Source organism: Rattus rattus, chromosome 4, assembly GCF_011064425.1.
Source record: "Rattus rattus isolate New Zealand chromosome 4, Rrattus_CSIRO_v1, whole genome shotgun sequence".
NCBI classification, from domain to species: Eukaryota; Metazoa; Chordata; class Mammalia; order Rodentia; family Muridae; genus Rattus; species Rattus rattus.
In genome coordinates, this window is record NC_046157.1 from 162,061,406 (window position 1) to 162,080,789 (window position 19,384).

Here is a 19,384-nt window from a genome sequence, read left to right on the forward strand (position 1 = left end):
GCCCTTGGTCCTGCCAAGGTTGGACCCCCAGTGCAGGGGGGGGCAATAGGGGATGTATGGGGGAGTGGAGGGGAGGGAATGGGGGCTTATGGACAGGAAAATGGGAAGGGGAATAACGTTTGAAATATAAGTAAAGAAATATATCTAATAAAACAAAACAAAACAAAACAAAATGGTAGTGGTGAATGATTGAGGAAGACAAACAATACTGACCTCTGACTCCACACACATGGACTGGTAAGTACATTCACACACATGCACACGCACACGCACACGCACACGCACACGCACACGCACACGCACATGCACATGCACACGCACACACACATGCACATGCACATCTTCAGTCTGTGCTCGTAACAGATTAAAACAGTCTGGCCTGGCCCTTCTCATGCCTCTCCCTTCTCTCCAAATCCCAAGCCCACCACTGCCATCCCCTCAAACTCTGGCGTAGCTTTGCACGGCTGCTAGTGAAGGTGGGGGCTGAAAAAACCTCAAACCAATGATCTGAGGAGTGACCGGCACAAACCAGCCCCTTGCCCCGCAGCTGTCATCCTGGGGTGGATATATGCCTCTGGATAAAAGGGACACCCTCTCTACTTCTCTCTCCCTCATCCATAGTCCTTTATTTAATAAAATTAGTGCCCAGATATGTCAAAGCGTCTTATTAAATGACTCCAGCTTTACTATTCCACGAGTCTCCAGGGAAGGCTGCACATGCATTGCAGAGAGAGGGGCTGAGGCCAGCAGTCCTCCTCAGACCCGCACTGTGAAGTCCATCGTGTTTGGGTGCCAACTCTTTGCCAGGTGGTCGGGACTTAGAGGCACAGAAACAGGCAGGATGTAGGCTCCCCATGGGCAGTACCAGCCTTGGCTGGGAAGCCATGAGAAAAGATGGTTAGAGGGAGACAGTATCGGGGAGCGCTGGCTGCCAACTCGTGCTTAGAATTTTACTCCACCATGCTTGTGTGGGCTGATCGGTAGATGGTACAGGAGCGAGCATAAGAGGACCTGGAGTAAGATGCAGCCTCCTCTCCCCACGTCACACTAGCTTTCCTTGGGATGACACAGGAGACTCTAGACCAGTTCTCAACCTGTGGGTCATGACCCTTTGACCCTTTCACAGAGATCTAAGACTATGGGAAAACACAGACCCTACATTATGATTCATGACAGTAGCAAAACTAAATTACAGTTATGAAGTAGCAGCAAAAGTAACGTTATGGTTGCAGGGGAAGAGGGGGGCACCACAGCAGGAACTGTATTAAAGGGCGACAGCATTAGGAAGGTTGAGAGCCACTGCTCTAGACCATGATGTCCCGGCTGAGAAATGGCACTTAAGTGGCTGGGCATCAGAGTTTTTAAATTTTAAAAGTTATGATTATAGATGGTTATTTGAGGCCGTTTCATACTTATGTATGAGACATGTACAGTTTGAGCAGATTACCCCAATGCTTCTGCCCCTCCCATCATTCCTGCCCTTTCCCCGTGACCCTCCCCCTCCCCATGACCCCCTCTCCCTTCACTTCCTGTCTATTATCACTGGGCCTGTCCTTTCTTCTGTCAGCCTAGCAGAGAGGTCATGAAAGCCATAGTCACCTTGCTCCTGGGCGCATGAATCTCTAATTCTGTCCTTTCTGTGGGGAAGCTGAGTAGAAGTGGCCACAGGACTTCCAGTGCCTGCACAGCACTGGGCAGAGAGGTGAGGCCTTGCAGTTGTAGGCTTTGGTCTCCCACCAGGAGGCCCCTTGGCTCCGTCTGGCTCAATGAATTCCAGGCTGGACCAGGACTTGTCACACAACAGTTCCACCCACCCACCCACCATATCTGCCTTCAAACTGACCAACCTTCAGGTAGGGGAGGAAATCCCAGAGGCTTTGAAAGCCCCAGGCCTTGAGAAGAGACTGGGTTTTATTTTTTGCCTTCTTAGCTCAGCCCTTCTGCTTCACAGAGGGTATTTTTCTCCGTGTTCCTGCTGTGCGAATGTGGTTCCTTACCACCAATGAATGCTGGCTTTAGCTACTGACTCTGTCTGTGGTGCTTGAAATTTCTATGCTGCTGCCTGTTGCTCTTCAGATTTTTCCTGCCTTTTATTTCCTTAACTGGCAGAGAGAAACCAACCCAGTCAGGACTCCTAGATGGTCAAATTTGGGGTGTGTGTGTGTATGTGTGTGTGTGTGTGTGTTGGATTTCTTCTGAAGATTGTACAACTGGACATCTTGGTAGAGGTGTTGGGCAGACATACTTGCTAAGGAGATCCCACCAGTTAGTTGAGTCCTAGAGCACAGAACCCTTGACTCTGTCCATCTCACATCTGTCTTCCGGCATTTTCTGTCTTTACAAACCCCTCCACACCAGACACAGAGAGGGGAAGGTTCCCTGACCCTGTGAGCACTGCTCTGTCTTGCAGGCTGCCCCCCGCCCCCCCAGATAGAAAATGTTCTTAATAACATGAGGGGCTGTCATTCATGGCTCTTATTTCGAGCACGTCTTGAACAAGGCTTCTGACCTTTCCTAGATCTACCAGTACTTAGATGGGCATTCGGGGGACAGATGATGGTTATTCTCTCAGATAACTTCTGGGGGGGGCAGGACCTGAGAGAAGTCACACGGGGGTTGTGTGGTTTGAAAGTTGCAGCCTCCCAGAGACCCTTCCTGTCATCATCTCCCCACTCCTGGTGAACAGGTAGGGACCACCACAAGGGAACTAAAGCATGCGCACTCTGGGCCATTCATCTGTCACTGGTTAAAAGTGTGGCACACATCTTCTTTGTCCAGGTCCTTAAGCTCTGCTTTGTGACAAAACAGCAGCTTAGGCCACAAGGCCAGAATGGTCACTGTGTTAACTTTGCTGTCAGCATTGCTGTAGATAATACTCTGGCTTGGGGTTCATGATAAATAATGGTCAACTAAGCCACCTTGCAGAACTTGAAAGCTGCTGTGGTGATTGAATAAGAATGGCCCCTATAGGCTCATGTATTCCGATTACATGAAGGATTAGGAGTAGTAGGAGGTGTGGCCTTGTGGGAGAGTGTGTGTCACTGGGAGTGAGCTTTGAGATTTCAAAAGGCCATGCCAGGCCCAGTCTCTTTCTACAAAGTTCTTCTCAACTTTCTCTTATGGTACTTGTTGGTATTCAATCTCATGCTTGTACTTAGTCTTAGATGGAGTTTAGTACCCACTTTGGGCTGTATTCCCAGGCAACCTGACTCTGGGAAGAAGCAGGACCTGCACGCCTTGGCTGCTACTAGTCTCTCAGTGTTCATGGTCACGGTGTGGATCCCATCAGTTTAAAATGCGTGTTCTTTATAAGAGCCTGCAGATATCAGGCAGGGGCTGAAAGGACACAAAATACTAGACTGTTTTCATGTCCTATCTGTGCCCTTCCCTGTTTAACTGGTGTCAGACCTGCATATGTTCATCGTTTAAAAAGTATTTTGCCGAAGATGATCCAGGGGAGAATGTGGCCAGTTTCCTGCTGGAATGGGCATGTTCCTTCCAACGCAAACTTGAATTATTCCACCAGATAATCATTGAAGATCAGTAAGCCGTTATAGGGCCATGACATTTGTGCAAGGAGACTCTGGCCTCAAAAGTTCCTTGATGAAGTCTGCTAACTCACCAAGTGCAAGGCCAGGCTGTCTCTACCCTAAAAGAAAAGCGTTTAAAGCCACCATGATGTTTACCAAGCTGTGGCCGGTTTCCTAGTCAACAAACAGAGCAATCAAGTGACTCAGCTCCTCATAGCTCCTTTGACTGGAGTGGAGGGGCTCTGAATGACTGGGATGGCAGGGTCTCATTAATGTTATTCCCACATCTTAAGAACCCAACATTCTCTGTTACTGGAGGCTCTACCTGTCCCTCAGCCTTCTAGAATCTTTGCCTGTCTAACTGTCTGTCTCTCCCTTGGAGGCTTTGTTTACCAACAGCAAGTGCTTGGGTCTGCTAGTCCATACTCCTTTTGTGTGTGTGAGAATTATCCAAAAAGAGAAAGAGATTTGACAATTTGCTAATGAAAAATGGTATCTTTGGCTCTTTTAATTTTCACTGAGTTATGGAGAAGCCTCATTTAAATTATGCAGATAGTTTGAGGTCATGGCCAATTAAATGTAATTGAACCTCTAAAGGAGTGTGGGATAGTTCCCTCTGTGGCCAGCAGAGGGCTCTGCAGTCCTATCAAATAGCCAATGTCTCTGTCAATTAAGCCTGAGCTTCATCAAAACAAGGAGGGCTCTGTTACTGAGTTCTGAGTCCTCCGAGCACACTGCACAATGGTCACCGCATGCATCAGACCTCAGAACATACTGGCTTAGCTGTTAGAACATGCTTATATCATGTAAGTCACAGACATGAGCCTTGGATTTTTAGGGTTCTTCACTGGATATGGAGAACTTTAGGAAAATAACAGTAAATCCTAACAACTGCTTTCTAAGCTGTTGCCTCAGTTTACCAGGCTGGAACCACACACACTCATCCCTTCATGCACTCACTCTTAATTCCGTGCTTTTAGCAGGAGGGAGGGGACCTTCTGTGGTGGGGACCCCCTCCCTGCCTGCAGGTATTCTTGGTCTGTATGTGAGGTGTTGCCATGTTGGAGAGGAATAGAAGGGTTCAGGCTACTGGGGGTTCGCATTCTAAATTTACCCTACTAAGTAGAGGTCCATTTGAACAGTACGTGAGTGAAGATGCTTTCTTCTATAGCCTTCCATGTAACATCCTATTGCTAATTCCTTTCTTCTTGTGTTACATTTTATAATTCAACAAAGTGATTTCAAGTTCTAGCAAGAGGCTGCCTTTGTTTTGAAGCTGATGACTAACAAAAGAGCAGAAATGTCCTAAAACTTGGAGCCTGGCTGATGGAATTGAGGTAAACTGAGGCAGGGGAGAGGAGAAGAAGGACTAGGGATGCAGGGACTCAGGACAGGGGCTGGTCATTCTGGTGCGCAGTGTATTGTGGGTGGACCAGTGCTAACAGGACCTGGACGGAATGGTGCTGCTGCAGTCATAAGGGGAAGGAGTTTGGATGGAGGGGCATTGTGTTCTGAAAGCCCTGCTCCTCCCAATGTGTGCCCCTCTACATAAGGGCTGACGGGCTCTCTCCAGGCTGCACCAATGCTGGGGCAACTTGGGAAGAGCAGGATATATATGGGCCAAATACTCAGGCACAAGTAACTCCCCAGACAGGTTTAACTAATCAATACTTCATCTTCCCTCCTAAGTGTGTCAGGGTGGAGAAGCATCCTTCCAACCAAGCCTGGCCACAGGTTAGCCCCCTCCCCCACACCCTCATATACAACACGGCAGTCTCTGATTCTGTACTCAGGGACTTAATGTCCAGTGTATTCCCTCACACCCTGCTGGCAATGCAGGTGCCCACAGTCGGATGTTCTCTTCTCTTTGGAACCCCATGTGTCTTTGGAGGGCAGTTAAGACTAGTGCCTCCGTGGAGAAATGGCTCCCCTTGTTTCTGTCCTCTTTAACTCCTTCTCACCAGAGGCAGAGACACAGGTAGCTCTGTGGCCAAGGGATCTCATCATTCTGTTTTCCTTTCCCTTTTCCCAAGCTGCTATGTCCTCAGTTTGGGGTGGACTTTGCGTCTGATTCTGTCTGAGTTCCTTCTCTGACGTTCTCCTCTTTGGCTCTGTCCCCCCAGGACTAAGTGCTGAAGGCAAGACAGAGATCTCTCTGGCTACCCAGATGGCCACCACTAAAAGGTATACATGAGGAAGCATGGTCTTGTGGTGTTGATGGCATGGCATTGTGGGTTCTGGATCATGGCACATGTGCGCTGTGGGATGCTGGTGGCAGAGGAGATATGCGAGTGAGGACAAGTCCAGTGAACTCTCCACACATCCTGCTTAAACCTGCCATTGACTTAAAACTCCTAGAAGCCAAGTACACTCACAGGAAAATGTTTGGGGATCCACCTGTCCTCCACTCCTCAATCTGAAACTACCTTCAACACTGTGGAAGGTGACCATGGCCTTCACACAGAGTCTCTCAGGATCTATGCTCGGTGTCCAGACACCTTGATTTTCATACCCGATGCTGCACTGAGACATCTGTACATGATGCAATGTTTCCAGTCCCCCTCTCCCTCTTCCTGATTCTCCTTCCTCCTCACCCCCACACTGGGCATGCAGGTGCGGGTGTGCGTGTCCATGTGTGCGGGCATGCAGCTATGTGTATGTGCATGTGGTGCTGGAGATCAACCTTAGACATCATTCCCTGAGTCTGTCCTCTTTGTTTTTTGAGACATGGCTTTTCACCAGGATCTGGGGCTTGCTGAAGAGGCTAGGCTGGGCAGACCAGCAAGCATCAAAAGGATCCCTAAACTTTTGACTACACCTTCCTGGCGCTGGAATGAGCACAGCTGGCTTTTTGTGTGGGTGCATGAGACAGATGTGAAGCTCTCACAATGCTTAGCAAGCACTTTACTGACAGAGTCATCTTTTCCTGTTGACCCCTTCCTTTCCTCATTTAGTCAGCTCATGAGGTCAGGTGTGGCCTGCGTCACATATGTGTCACATTCTTCAGAGATCTAGGTTAGTCACACCACCACACACCACAGCAGTGTCTTGAAGTTATCCATCACAGTCCTCATGCCCAGGAGCTATGGAGCAGAGCTGTCTGGCTCCCCTTGGGACTGTGGCACAAGCCTTGGAGAGCAGCACATCTGGGCAGGGTCCTTTCCTGGAGAAGGAACTGGGTGTAAGAGCTTTGTGCATTCTTTGCTCGCTGGCTGCAGGCTAGTGTGTCTGCATGACCTAGATGTGACTTCCTGGCAGAGCAGCCATCATAGCCCTCTTCCTCTCACTCTTGTGCTGGCCCTTGACTGTGTGGGAGGAGGAAGAAAAGAGCCACAGGCCATCAGGGAAAAGCCAACATCTTCCTCAAGTCTAGGTGCAAGCTGGTGGGTTCTGTTGTTCACCTCCAGCAAATCCCACCAAAGTCAGCCTTGCTGCTCTCGAGCCATGGCCTGGGTCCTATGGTCTATAGTGAGCCACATCCTCAGGCTTCCTGCCCTTGACTCGAAAAAGCAGGCTCCTAATCCTGCCTTCCTCTGGTTAATTAAGTGCAGATAGCTGTTCTGTCAGTCATGGGGGGGGGTAGCCTCTTGGAGTAGTCTTTAATTGAATGACTCCCACTCCTGAGACTTCTGGGTCTTTCATTAATCAGTTACATACACAACAAAGGTGAAACCTAATGAGGTGTTGTCAGGCGCCCAGCACCAAGAGGCCTAGGCGAATGATGTGCTGTTTTACATTTTAATGGCCGGACATCTAGCATCTCCTGTCCACATGATGTCGGGTTGTGATAATTCTGATAAGTGCAGTGATCACTTATCTATGATGAAGACGAGGGCTCTCACTTTCCTACAAGCCGAACACAATGATCAGGTCACTGGCTGTGCCCAGAGTCACACCAGGAGCCGTGTGTTCACACAAGCTGTGTGTTCATAACTCAGGCTATGAAACATGGAGGCTGCAGCCGGACTTTGGGCGTCTCAGAGCAGCACTATGACCCGGTTCTTCCTTCACTTTGTGCCTCTGTCCGTAGGCTGTTATGAGACGTGAATAAGTTAGTTTTATTTCTGTTGCTGTGATAAGATATCCGGACTAAAAGCAACAGTGAAGTGGGGTTCGTTGTCCTGTTTTTTGAGACAGGTTTCTTTTCCATGTAGCCCTAGCTGTCCTGGAACTCATTCTGTAGACCAGGCTGGCTTCAGATTCACACCTGCCTGCCTCTGCCTCCAAGTGCTGGGATTAAAGGTGTGCAACACCACTCCAAGGTGGGGTGTTGGGAGTTTAACCCAGTGGAACAGTGATAGCAAGCAAAAGGCTCTGGGTTTGGACCTCAGCTCCAGGAGGGTATGGGGTGGAGGGAATGGGAAGAATCCTAGTGTAGGAAGAATTTATTTGGCTTAGACTTCTGGGTTGCAGTCCATCATTGCGGAGAAGACAAGGCAGCTAGTCATACCACATTCACAGTCCGGAGCAGAGTGCAATGGTGTATGCTGTTCTCTTGCTTTCTCGTGTTCAGCTTGATTTCTTTATTCTTGCACAGCTCAGGATGCCCTCCCTGTCTAGTAAACGGTGCTGCCCACGGAGGACTATGACTTTCTACATCAATTAACCATCAAGACCTAAGTAGTTCATCTTGGAGATTCTCTTCCCATGTGATTCTAGGTGTTGTCAAGTTGATAGTTTGAACTAAACAGCATGAATATGCTGTGCACAAGAATGTCTGGGGTAGTTAGATGCTTGGAAATGCTGGTGCTTACACTTCATGTGTGAGGAAGACTTGCATCTAGGATATACACAAGTTCTAACAAACCCTGAAGCCAATGGAAGCTATGGCAGGTAAGCAGCAAAGGGGCCGGTAAGATAGTGAGATGTGTTTGCTGTAAAAGCACGAAGACTTGAACTGGTAAGTATCCACTTAAAACAGCTAGGCATTGGTATTTACTTCTAATTCCAAGGCTGGACTAGTGGAGACAGGCAGATCTCTGGTGCTTGCTGGCTAGCTGGTCCAGCCAACTTAGTGAGTCCAGACCAGTGAGAGGCCCTGTCTCCTAAAATGAGGTGCGTGGTATCTGAAGGATGAGAGCTAAGGTTGACTTCTGGCTTTCACATGTGCTCACACACGCGGCTGCCTGCTAACCCCTGCTACAAATGCAAATAAAACCACACACCTGCTCACACATCAATCCACACAAAGTAGGCAAGGTCCTCAAGAGACAGTTTGCAAAAGTCGTCGTACAAGCGGAACACATTAGCAGAAGTGCTGTGCTGTAAGGTTCCTTTGCTACAATCATGAAAGAAGGGAAGAATGACACTCTCTAAGGCCCTGTGTTAAGGGGTGGTTAAGGGAACACAGCCCTCTGCTACCTTTTCTCATCTATGATGTACTGGATCAGCATTCCCAGGAGGGGCCACTTCTACTCCCGTGGCATTGACAGTGCCCTCCCCATGCTTTATGGCTCCGAGAAGGTAGAGTCAGTCTAGTGCCCAGCCTGGACGGTGTGTGCAGCCACACTGGATTCTATAGTCAACGCTGACACTGTAACAGCTAAGGTGGGTTGATCAACAGGGGGATAACCTCGAGGGCCTCAACAAGATGAGATTACATCTTATAAAATCTTCATATCACGTATAGAAGATTCATATCTGAGTTCTTTAAGATTCCTTCATTCTGGTGATGGGACCCCGAGGGGCAGTTAGGAACTTAACTATAGCCACACAGCTGGCAGTGTATTTGGTCCTCTGGGAGGCTGTCTGTGACCCTGTGTCATCCTTGTCTGTGACCCTCCTATGTTGGGCTTAGCTCCCTGAAGGTTACCCCTTCAGCCCTGCCGAAAGAGCTCGCGCTCAGAGAGTAATGGAGCGCTGTAATTTGTACCACATGAGGAACAGTACAAAGGGGATGAGGACAGTGAGATGAGCTGGGGAAGTAAAACGTGGGTTTGATTTTCCAGGAAACATACAGGCCTCTCAGTGAGGAACCCTGTGGCCTCAGGAGTCAGGGCTGGGCACCACAGTAGGGTGTTTATGCTCCAAAGAAGCTGTTTCTAATTGTGCGATACTCAGCCAGATGTGGAAATGAGCTAATTTACAGGAGGGCGAAAGGGGAGCTCAATACAGATGTGTCTGCTGCCCTAGAAAAATATGGTGCTTACCTTGAAGACCAAGTGTATCATCATCTGCAGGCCGGTTTTGCCTGGGTACTTCCCGGCGATGTTTGAGCTAGACAGGTTGAAGAGGTTAGCCCCTGTTTCTGTGCAGATGGCATGGACCAGCATTTTCTTCCCTACCCCTGGGGGTCCGGCCAATAGCAGCGACTTCACCAAGGGAGCTCTCTCATGTACTTCTGCGGACCCTGGAAAGGCAGGGAGGGGCCAGTGCTGTTGAATGTGCCCAGAAAACCAGAGGCCTTTATTCTAGCTAGAGTGCTACATCAAGTGACGGGGTCTCTGGCCATGAGGAATGCATGCAAGTCACGTCAAGCCCAAGGCTCACCTTCTGCCCCAATGGGCTCTGAGGCCTCTGGAGTCCTCTAGGACAGCTGTACTCTCCTGGTCCTGCATTTTTTTTTCAAACCCATAATTTTAAAGGTCATTCCTATAATAGCCTGCCTAAGTTTTTTTGGGTGTGTGTGTGTTGGTGGTAGAATGCAGAGAGACACAATGAGGTTGGTGGAGACGTGTTCATTTCCCTCAGAACCTTCTTTTCTACTATGTATTGAAGCATAGGAAACAGAGGGAAAGGCCAAGGAGCCAGGGCCAAAGCCTAGAGATCTTCCTCCTGAGCTGGCCCCAGGATCAAAGGTCACCTGGCACTAGGCAATAGAGCAGCTTGGATTCTCATTGTCCCTGCTTTCTGTTCTAATCTGCACAGTCTGTACCTCGGGCCGGGTGGGGCGAGGGTGGGGGTGACAGAACAGAGTAGGCACTCAGTACAAGATGCACAGAACCCAGCGCTGGTCAGTGCAGGGACGGGGGCAGCTGTCCTCAGCGGGCTCTGGTTTTGGACACTCTGGGTCTTGTCTATGTCTGTTAATGTGTGAATATAATAATATTAATTATAAAACACGAGACAGGTTCTTACCTCATAGCCCAGGCTGGCCTGACCCTTTCCCTCTGCCTTTCTAATGCTAGGATCACAGCCATGTGCCACCACGGCTGGTTCAATATAATTTGCCCTTTCCTTTCCTTCCAAGAATATTTGAAAGGACAGGGAATTGTTTGAAAGCCAGAAACGTATCTTTAGAGTGGCTCACCATTCTACATATTCCTTCTGGTGACATAAACGAGGTTTATATGGTTAGAAGGGGCTCCAGGAACATGACGTGGTGGAGGGACAATTTTCTGGTGGTGGAGAGAGGCTCTTTATTCCTCTTTCCTTCATACTTGGATGTGGAAGGAGGCTTTGGGTGTGGCTCTGGCAAGCCCTGGCGCTCCTGTGGCTGAGTAGGATGGGCTTTAAATATGGAAAAATCTTGGGATGAGCTGCTAAGGGTTGAGAAGAGCCACTAAGGGTTTATGGTCAGAAGGAAGCTGACCCCGAGGAGGCGAGCCTGCAGTGGGAAGCCAGGCTGGGGCTGGACTCACAACGAGAGGCAAAGGCTGCTTGGAACCTCTAGACCCTCAGATGTCAGAGAAGCTAAAATTCCAGGTAGGGTCTCAGGTCATAGATGACCCTGGAAGAAGGGGACATCTATGTGGGACTTTGAAGAAGGAGATCCCAGGGGCAGTGTGTGAGGAGGGTCCCAGTGATGGAGGCACAGTGTCTGATCAGGTTGGTCTTAAGGGAGCAGCATACATCTTGATTGGTGAGGTGTCAGGCATGTGAGGGGCTGATAGCAGTAGTTGGCTGTCTTGAGAGGTGGATGGGAATCGTAGGCTTGCCAAGGGTGTTGGCCAGGGCCAGGGCTGGGAGGGGTCTGGGAAGAGGTGACGAGCTTAGGGCAGATGGGACCTCAGGGAGGATGTGCCAGATGCGAATGCAGGGTACCACTTTCTAGGGAGATCACCGAGGCCACTCTGAGGGGAAGAGGGTGGTCCAGGGAAAGTCCCTGTGCTTGGGACCCAGCTAACCCAGGGATCCTCATTCTCATGGCATGGTCTAGGGGTTCGGGACACTTCTAGCTTTGGGCATAGCATCTGTCTAAGATCTGGAGGGCTGTAGAGAAACGAGAGGCCTGATGTTCTGGGTCCTGACCCTACTTCTGTCTCTCCCTAACTTTACTGTCATCCGGAGATGTAGGGTTGTAGAGGGTACACGACCATAGGAGAAACCTTCAGACATGATCCACATGTACCCAGGAACGCACTCTCCCTGTCTCTCCTGCCTCTTCCAGGACCTAATGGACAAGTCCTGGACTTTCTCTTATACCCTGGGCATCTAGGAAGTCTCAACCCTGGTCCTAGCAACCTAGGATGGGGCTCTCTTTCACAACCAGGTGTGGAAACGAACCTGTGTGGGCTTCTGCCAGAGGCCGCCACTGAAGTGATCCAAACATTGTCCCCTAAGGCTGTGCCTCATCCCTTTTCCAACAGGACGCCACTTTCCACATGAGGGTTCTCCTATGAATGTGTGTGTTGGGGAGCAAGGGGCAGCTTCGGGAGCTGTTGGCAGATGCCAGCGTCTCCCCAGGTCGCATTCACGTGCAGGTGGGGGTGACACATGAAGTTTACACACCTGGAGGCATATCTGTGCACGTGGCTCATCTGTCCTACTTGTGTCTGCATCCCCGACAGGTGACATAAAACTCTTTCAGGAGAGCCAGCTCTCCCGCTGACTCTGTGGCCAGGAGGGCCTGGCAGCTGCTGATGGGGGGTGTGGCGTGGGTCGAGGGTAGAGTGTGGTGGGAGAGTGGGTGGTGGTGTTCTCCATGCAGGGGTGGGGTCCTTTTGAGGCAGAATGGAAAACCATGGGTAGCAGGGAGTAGCCAGCCAAGGGACCTGCGTAGTGTACACTGAGGCAGGAATAGTAGCTCCTTGCGTCTCCTGACTCCCATTATGTTACGATAAGGTGTGAGACTCAATGCATTTTATTAGGCTGGTCCTGCGAGTGTTACACATTGAGTTTGTTGACATTAAATCTTGTGCTCCAGTATATTTGCGTGTGATGCAATGTGAAATATAGTGCCTGGACATTTATACTGCCCCCAAATCACATTCATGACTTCTGACGTAATGTCAGGAGAGGCCTTAGAGCTTTCCTGCCAACAGACATAAGTTCTTAAGTCAAAGCGGGAGAGAGTTATCGGAGTAGGCGAAACAAGCTGTAATTTCTAGCTTCAGAGCGGTGAGCAGAGGGCTGCCCTCCTGCAGCTACCACCAAACAGAGGGAAGGGAGGGGCTTCGTGCCTCCTGCATCCCTAGGCACAGCCTAGAGCTGTGTCTGAAGGACCGTGATGAAGGGACCGTGGGGGAGATCAGGACCCAGCCACAGAAGGCAGTGTGTGAAGGAAGGCACGCAGCCACCTTAGCTCTCTCAGCTCATTGACTTCAGAGGCCATCTCTCCAGCTGGTTGCTGTAATGTGAACCAGACCTGGAGATGGCACAGAAGCTCTCTTCCCAGCCTGCCCTTCTCTGCTGGGCCTGTACGGAAGTGAGACAAGGCTTCCCATCCTCAGCTGGGAAGGTGAAAAGCACTTTTGGTGCCAAACAGGAAATACCATCAAAGCCAGAAGGGAGGCTGCTGTCCGAGCTTGTGGGAATGCCAGTCCTTACCCAGAGGCAAGATTCCATACAGGGTGATGAGCTGTCTGACGTCCAGGAGGGATGGCATGGGCTCTATGGCAACCTGACGCAGAGTCGTCCCCAGGTAGCTGTACTCACCTAGGGAGGAAGGAAACATGGATGGGAGACTGTGGTGGTCTGAAAAATGAAAGGCCAGAGAATGCAAACAACAGGGAAGAGCTACCATTGGTGGGCGTGTCTGTTCTACTCATATTTAACTGTGAACCTGACACAGCCTAGAGTCATTGCAGAGGAACGCCTTGATCAAAGATTGACCTGTTATGACGGTTGGTGTAGGAAGGCTTGGCCCATGGTGGGCGGCGCCATCCCTAGGCAGGTGGTCCTGGCTGTGTAAGAAAGCTAGCCGAGCATGGGTGAGCGAGTGAGCAAAAGCCAGAACACAGAGCCAGGGAGCAGTGGTTCTTGCTTTGGTTTCCTGCCCTGACTCCTGTCAATGATGAATTGTGACCTGGATGCATAAATCAAATGATCTCTTTCTTCCCCAAGTTGCCTTTGGTCAGAGAGGTGTTTTTGTCTGTTTGTTTGTTTTTTAAAATCACTGCCACAGAATGAACCCAGGGCATCTTTTCTTAGAGAAGGTTTGAAGAGAAACCAGGCAAGAAAGCACGGCTATACCAGTTGTGATAAAAGGCAAATTACATGAACTGTTACAATCATCTCCTATGGGGGGAAAATACTGTCTGCCTAGCATGTTCCAGGGGCCTTGGCCTTGTCACTCAGAATCACTTAAAGAGAAAAAGAAAAAAAATAACCATTGGGCTGTGTGAAGTGAGGTGAAGTTCTGAGTGACGTACAAAGAAGCTAAAATATTGCAGTTTTTTTTTTCAGACTCTAAAAGATTCCGTCTAACATTGGTGGAAAGTTCCACCATAAATTATTTAAGGTCCATGTGGAATGTGTGCCTGAGCAGTGCAGTGTGAAAGGAAGGGTCTGAGTCTAATTTAGGACAAATAGAAACAGCTCCTGTTGAGGGTAATATTAATTTACATTTTTATCATTTTTAAAGGGTTACCAAAGGAATAATATAGAGATAAATCTCTACAGGTTTAATTAAAGATATCAAAGGGCTTAATTGTAACTAGCCATAAATCTGAAGTGTTATTTTCTAACTCATTTAGATAAGGTCACCAAGAAAATTAGTTTGGCTGTCTCCATTTGTCACAAGGATGGACCTTTATGCACCACGATGACTCCCGTGATCTGTTTCTGAATGCACAGTGAAGATATTCCCAGACGGAGGCAGGGTGTCTGGTTGTCCCCTTTCCTACTTCAGGTGCTCACTGACCCTGTGTGTGTGTGTGTGTGTGTGTGTGTGTGTGTGTGTGTGTGTGTGATGCAAAGAGCTCATTCCTGTGTGTGAAGTGCTGTAGACGCCCAGTGCTTAGAGCATTTCCAAACGTGAGGAAAATTAGAGCCGAAACCGAGACTGGCCGCTGTCTTGTGCAGGGCTGCCTTCCAAATTCTCAGCATTAAAAAAAGAAGCCCTTGGCAAGGACGACTGTATTGGTTGGCGGAATGAGTGATGGTGGACACTTGCGTTACGGACCCGGAGACTCCTGCATTTTAACGAGCAGGTAATAAATAGCAGAATGGTTAATTTAGCCTCCACCAGAAGGGAAAGAGACCCTGTAGCCACCGTTAAATCTAGTGCTCACTGCCAGTAAACACAGCATTAGGGGGGCAGTGGAAGCAACCTCAATTTTCTTGCTTGTGTAAATCCATATTAATATCTAGGCAGACCATATTTTCTGGAACCTAGCAGATTTTACTTAAACAAATTATATTAAATTAAATTAGTGGGTGTTGGTTCTGATAGAGAGAAGGATCCAACTAGCCCGGGCTGTTTGCCAAGTTAGGAGCCTCTCACTCTGAAAGCACGTCTCTGTGTTTTATGGCTGCCCAGAGTGGGAGCCATTGTCTCTTCCCATCTACGAAGTCAGGGTACAGAAAGTTCTGGATCCTCTGCACCAGCACCAGATCTTCTGGACAGGAGAGGAAAGATAAAAGCAGGAGAGAGGGCCTTTGAGACAGAGGGTGTGATGAAGGGCTAGGAAATGCACAGCAATCGAAAGGAGAGAAGCAGGGCGTGCACAGAAGGCTGCACTCAGCTCTGGTACGTGTGCGCTGGCGTCCTCAAGCCCTGTTCTCACCCCGTGACTCCACGCAGAAGGAAGATCTGTGAAGATGCTTTTGGACAATGGGTCCACCTGGGGTCTGAAAATTATCAGGATTCCTGTCCATGTAGGAACAGGAAAATTGGATACACAGAAAGGGAGGAGGGAGGATAGGGCCCGAAGATGAGGGTGCAGATGGGGTGAAGGCTCCACACATCAAATGATACCAGAAAGGGCAGTGAGCACCAGAAGCAGAGGAGACATGGCCGAGCGCTTTCCTTGAAGCGTCAGAAGGAACGTGCCCTGCCACATCTCAACCTTGGACTTCCAGTCTGCAGAGCAGAGAGCCGGCCCATTTCTACCGTTTAAGCTACAAGGCTTGGTGTCCCTGTTAAGACAGCCGTAGCACACAGGGATGTAGTGAGAAAAAGAAAGAGAAGCATCTGGGAAGAGCACAGTTGAAAGCCACCAGAAACACAAAGGATCCTGGAGATGCAAACGAGAACAGCAACTGTGTTTCCATTCTATTCAGTGTAGCTATAAGACAGGAACAGGGAAAGAAGCAGTTTATCAAAATACCTGTGGTGTGTGTGTGTGTTGTGTGTGTGTGTGTGTGTGTGTGTGTGAGAGAGAGAGAGAGAGAGAGAGAGAGAGAGAGAGAGAGAGAGAGAGAGAGAGAGAATGGGCATGCTCGCCTTTGGAGGCCAGAGGTCAATCTCTGCTATTCCTCACAGCGTCTGCCTTGGTTAGGAGACAGGGTCTCTCACTGGGCTGGAGCGCAGTAGACTTATTATTCTGTCTCTGCTTTCCCAACACTAGGAGGCATCACCACACCTGGCTTGTTTTCCACAAGCTCCGGGGATAGACCGATCCTCATTTGCACAGTAAGCGATTTACTGACTGACCCCTCTCCACAGCTGGTAATCCAGCTTCTTAAAGAAATCCTTCAGGGACAGGGCGAGGGCGGACAGGAGGATCTAAGAACACAAACAGGGCTCCTTGGCACACCACAGACATCGGCTATCTAGCCCCTGCCGCTCAGTGCTCACCACACATGGTGGGGACAGCTTGTAGCATGGTGCTCTGTGGACAAACTGACTGTTACACAGCTGCAGAGTTAAAACCCAGCCTTAAGGACATATGGTGGAAATTTCTGGAAATGTCGAAGAACTGCCTTTGCCTTTGGCGCGAGCTCCTCAGTTTCCAAAGAGTACAAATATCAAGTGGTCCAAGAGACATCTCCAGGTGAACTTTGTTGCAAGATCACACCTGTGCACAGTGCCAGCATGCTCCAAAGCTTCTAGGACTGGGGTTCTGGAAGCTTCTGGCTTTAGCAGAGGCAATGAGCACCATGGAGAATGGGACCGGCTTTAAGAAAGCTTTGGTCCACTTCTCACCATGCACAGCAGCTGCTGAGCTGTGGTGTGCCAAGTCCACTCGGGAGCGTCTTGAGTTGTTTGTAGGTAACTGGGTCTCTTGGTGCTCTGAGTAGATATGGGGTAGAAGGGGGATGGGGGGTGTAGGGCACTCTAAAGGCAACAGCCCTTCTCATGGTGACACTCCACATTCACCAATGACGGTGACAACAGCATTGGCAGAGGAATAATGGGAGCAGCATCTAATGAGGGCTGAGAACTTGGGGTGTGGCCCGCTCAGTGTTGACATCGGTTCACTGAGGCTGCTGCTGTGGCTGTCATTTCTGTCCCACAGTAGCAGAAGTGGAGACATCCAAAGAGCCAGAAAAAGGACAGGGATTCTGAGGCCGGAGTGGACTAACTGTCTATCCCGATTGAGAGTCCCAAGCACTGGACATTGAGCCTTAACATTGTGTGGCAAAGAAGCCTGCATTGGAGAAGTGCCCAGGATGCTTTGCATGTGAACCTGGAAGCTTGCCGCTTCCTGGATGGCGTATGGGCTCTTCAAAATGAGCACGTTTGAACACTGTTGACCATGCCGTGGTTGCCAAGCCAAATCAGATGTTTTGCTTCTTGGGTACCTGAGATCTGGCTAGGAGCCTGCTCTCCTGGGCTTCTGGGCACAGTGCCAGTGCTTGGAGCTGAGCATCTTGGCAGGGGCAGAGCCGAGAGCAGAGAGGGCAGCCCTGCTGCTCTGACCTGCTGTGGTGTGGATGATGCCTGGGGTTTTAAGGGAGCTAGGAGGAGAGAAGAAACCCCTGGGCTCTAAGCTGACTTCGGGCTCTAACACTATTGAACACTCACTGCTAGACCGCACCGTGTCCCCTGGTCTTTGAAGTGTGTTGCCTGTGCGGCCTGTTGTGTATGAGGTCCCTGCTTCCTCCCATTTGGAGGAGGAGCCTCAGAGACCTGGTCCACACATTGGCTTTCCTGTTACATACAGGAAAATCAGGCTGCTGAGGAAGTAGCTATCACAAGGCATGAGTTACCCAGAGCCAGCTGGGTGGGCCGCTTCTGTGTGAAAATGCTAAAGAAACCAAAACAACAACAACAACAACAACAAACACAACAAAAAACCCCCCAAAACCCCCCCAAAACAAAAAAAACCAAACCAAAAACCTCCAAGACCCAACCCCCCCCCCAAATTAAACAAACAACCAACCAAACAAAAAACCGCAAACCAGCGTCCCAGAGGACAAGTGAGAGCTGGTCAATTTCACTCTAAGGATGAGAGAGGAGAAGACATCCGAATTGGCTAAGCAGTGCTCAATTCTCCCCTCCTCCCAGTGGTGGGCGGTATGTTTAAGAGCATCTCCCACTTACTTGGCCTCAATTCCCTCAATGTAGGAAGTCTGCTCAGCTTTTCTGTTGAAGGGAACCTGCAGACTTGAGGTGGTCTGTCCCTGAATCAGAAATGGGTCTGGGGAGGTAATGACCAATATTGAAGTGCTATCCAAAGTCCCGGCCATCTGGCTGGCGGATCTACACACCCAATCAGAGGCTGGCGAGTGAAGGACGATTGTAAAATAGCCTCCTGTGTACCTAGAGGGCTTTGTTGGATTGAGGATGGTGAAGGAAACCAGGGTTGGGGGTGTAGCTCAGAGGGTGAAGTTCGTGCTGAGTGATGACGAGGAACTGGGTTTGTGAAAGGTAGGCTCAGTGCCGTTCGTCTGTAACCCCAGTGCTGGGGAGGCAGAGGCAGGAGGATGTGCAGAAGTTCGTTATCTAGCCAGCCAAATCTGTGAGCTCCAGGTTCAATATGAGCCTGCTTCAAAAAATAAGGTGGGGCGCAACCGTGGGAGATGTCAGATGTCAACCCTCGCTCCCCACACGCCTGTGCACTCACTTGCACATACAAACCTGCACATAACATAGGAGGAACCTATAAGACCACAGAACATGAGAAGACTCCATAATCAAAACTCGACAAACCAAGCTAAATTCTGGACAAACCAGGGTTTGTCCTGTAATCCGAGAGCTGAAGAGGTAAGGGAATCACGAGTAGATGCTCAGGTGTTTGCAGGAAAATGGCTTGGAACAATCTCTAAAACCCGAGACCCACCCAAGGGACCGTTCACTGTCTTCAAAGGGGAAGAGGACGCTTTCCAAGGGAGGACAGTGCTGTCACCACACAGTGCAATGTAAATGCCACCGGGTAAGACAAAGAAGTGCTACGTGTCTCCTGTGGGAGACCCGAGGATGCACCAAAGTATGCAGCTTTCCTGCAAAAACACTGAACCTGGATGAAACAGCGAGGAAAACATGGAGGAAAACCAATGGAGGGGCAGCCTGTAAAGCAACCCAGATTCTTCAGAAAGGTGCAGCAGTGAGCAGCCCAGGAAGGAAAACATCTGCAGCTCAGGTTTGCGTCTGTCAAACTGGCACAGCTGGAGGAAGAGGAAGCCCTGAGGGGGAAATACGCCTACTGGATGACTGCAAGATTGATGGGCAAGTCTGCAGGGCATTCTCTTGATTAATGATTGATGGGGGAGGGCCAAGCCCATTTTGGGTGGTGCCACTCCAAGGCAGGCATTAGGGATTATAAAAATAGACTGAGCAAGCCATGGGGGAGCAAATCGTAAGCAGG

The 19,384-nt window shown here is 49.6% G+C and overlaps 1 protein-coding gene across 1 annotated transcript in view; it reads right to left on the minus strand.

Moving 5' to 3' along the window:
- Iqca1 (IQ motif containing with AAA domain 1) overlaps nt 1-19,384 on the minus strand; it is a 111,372-nt gene that overhangs the window by 15,208 nt on the left and 76,780 nt on the right. The window contains exons 14-15 of the mRNA XM_032899616.1: nt 13,239-13,346; nt 9,680-9,879 (exon numbers count right to left, since the gene is read on the minus strand). Of these exons, the coding sequence (XP_032755507.1) occupies nt 9,680-9,879; nt 13,239-13,346 (308 nt within the window). The remainder of the gene's footprint in view (nt 1-9,679; nt 9,880-13,238; nt 13,347-19,384) is intronic.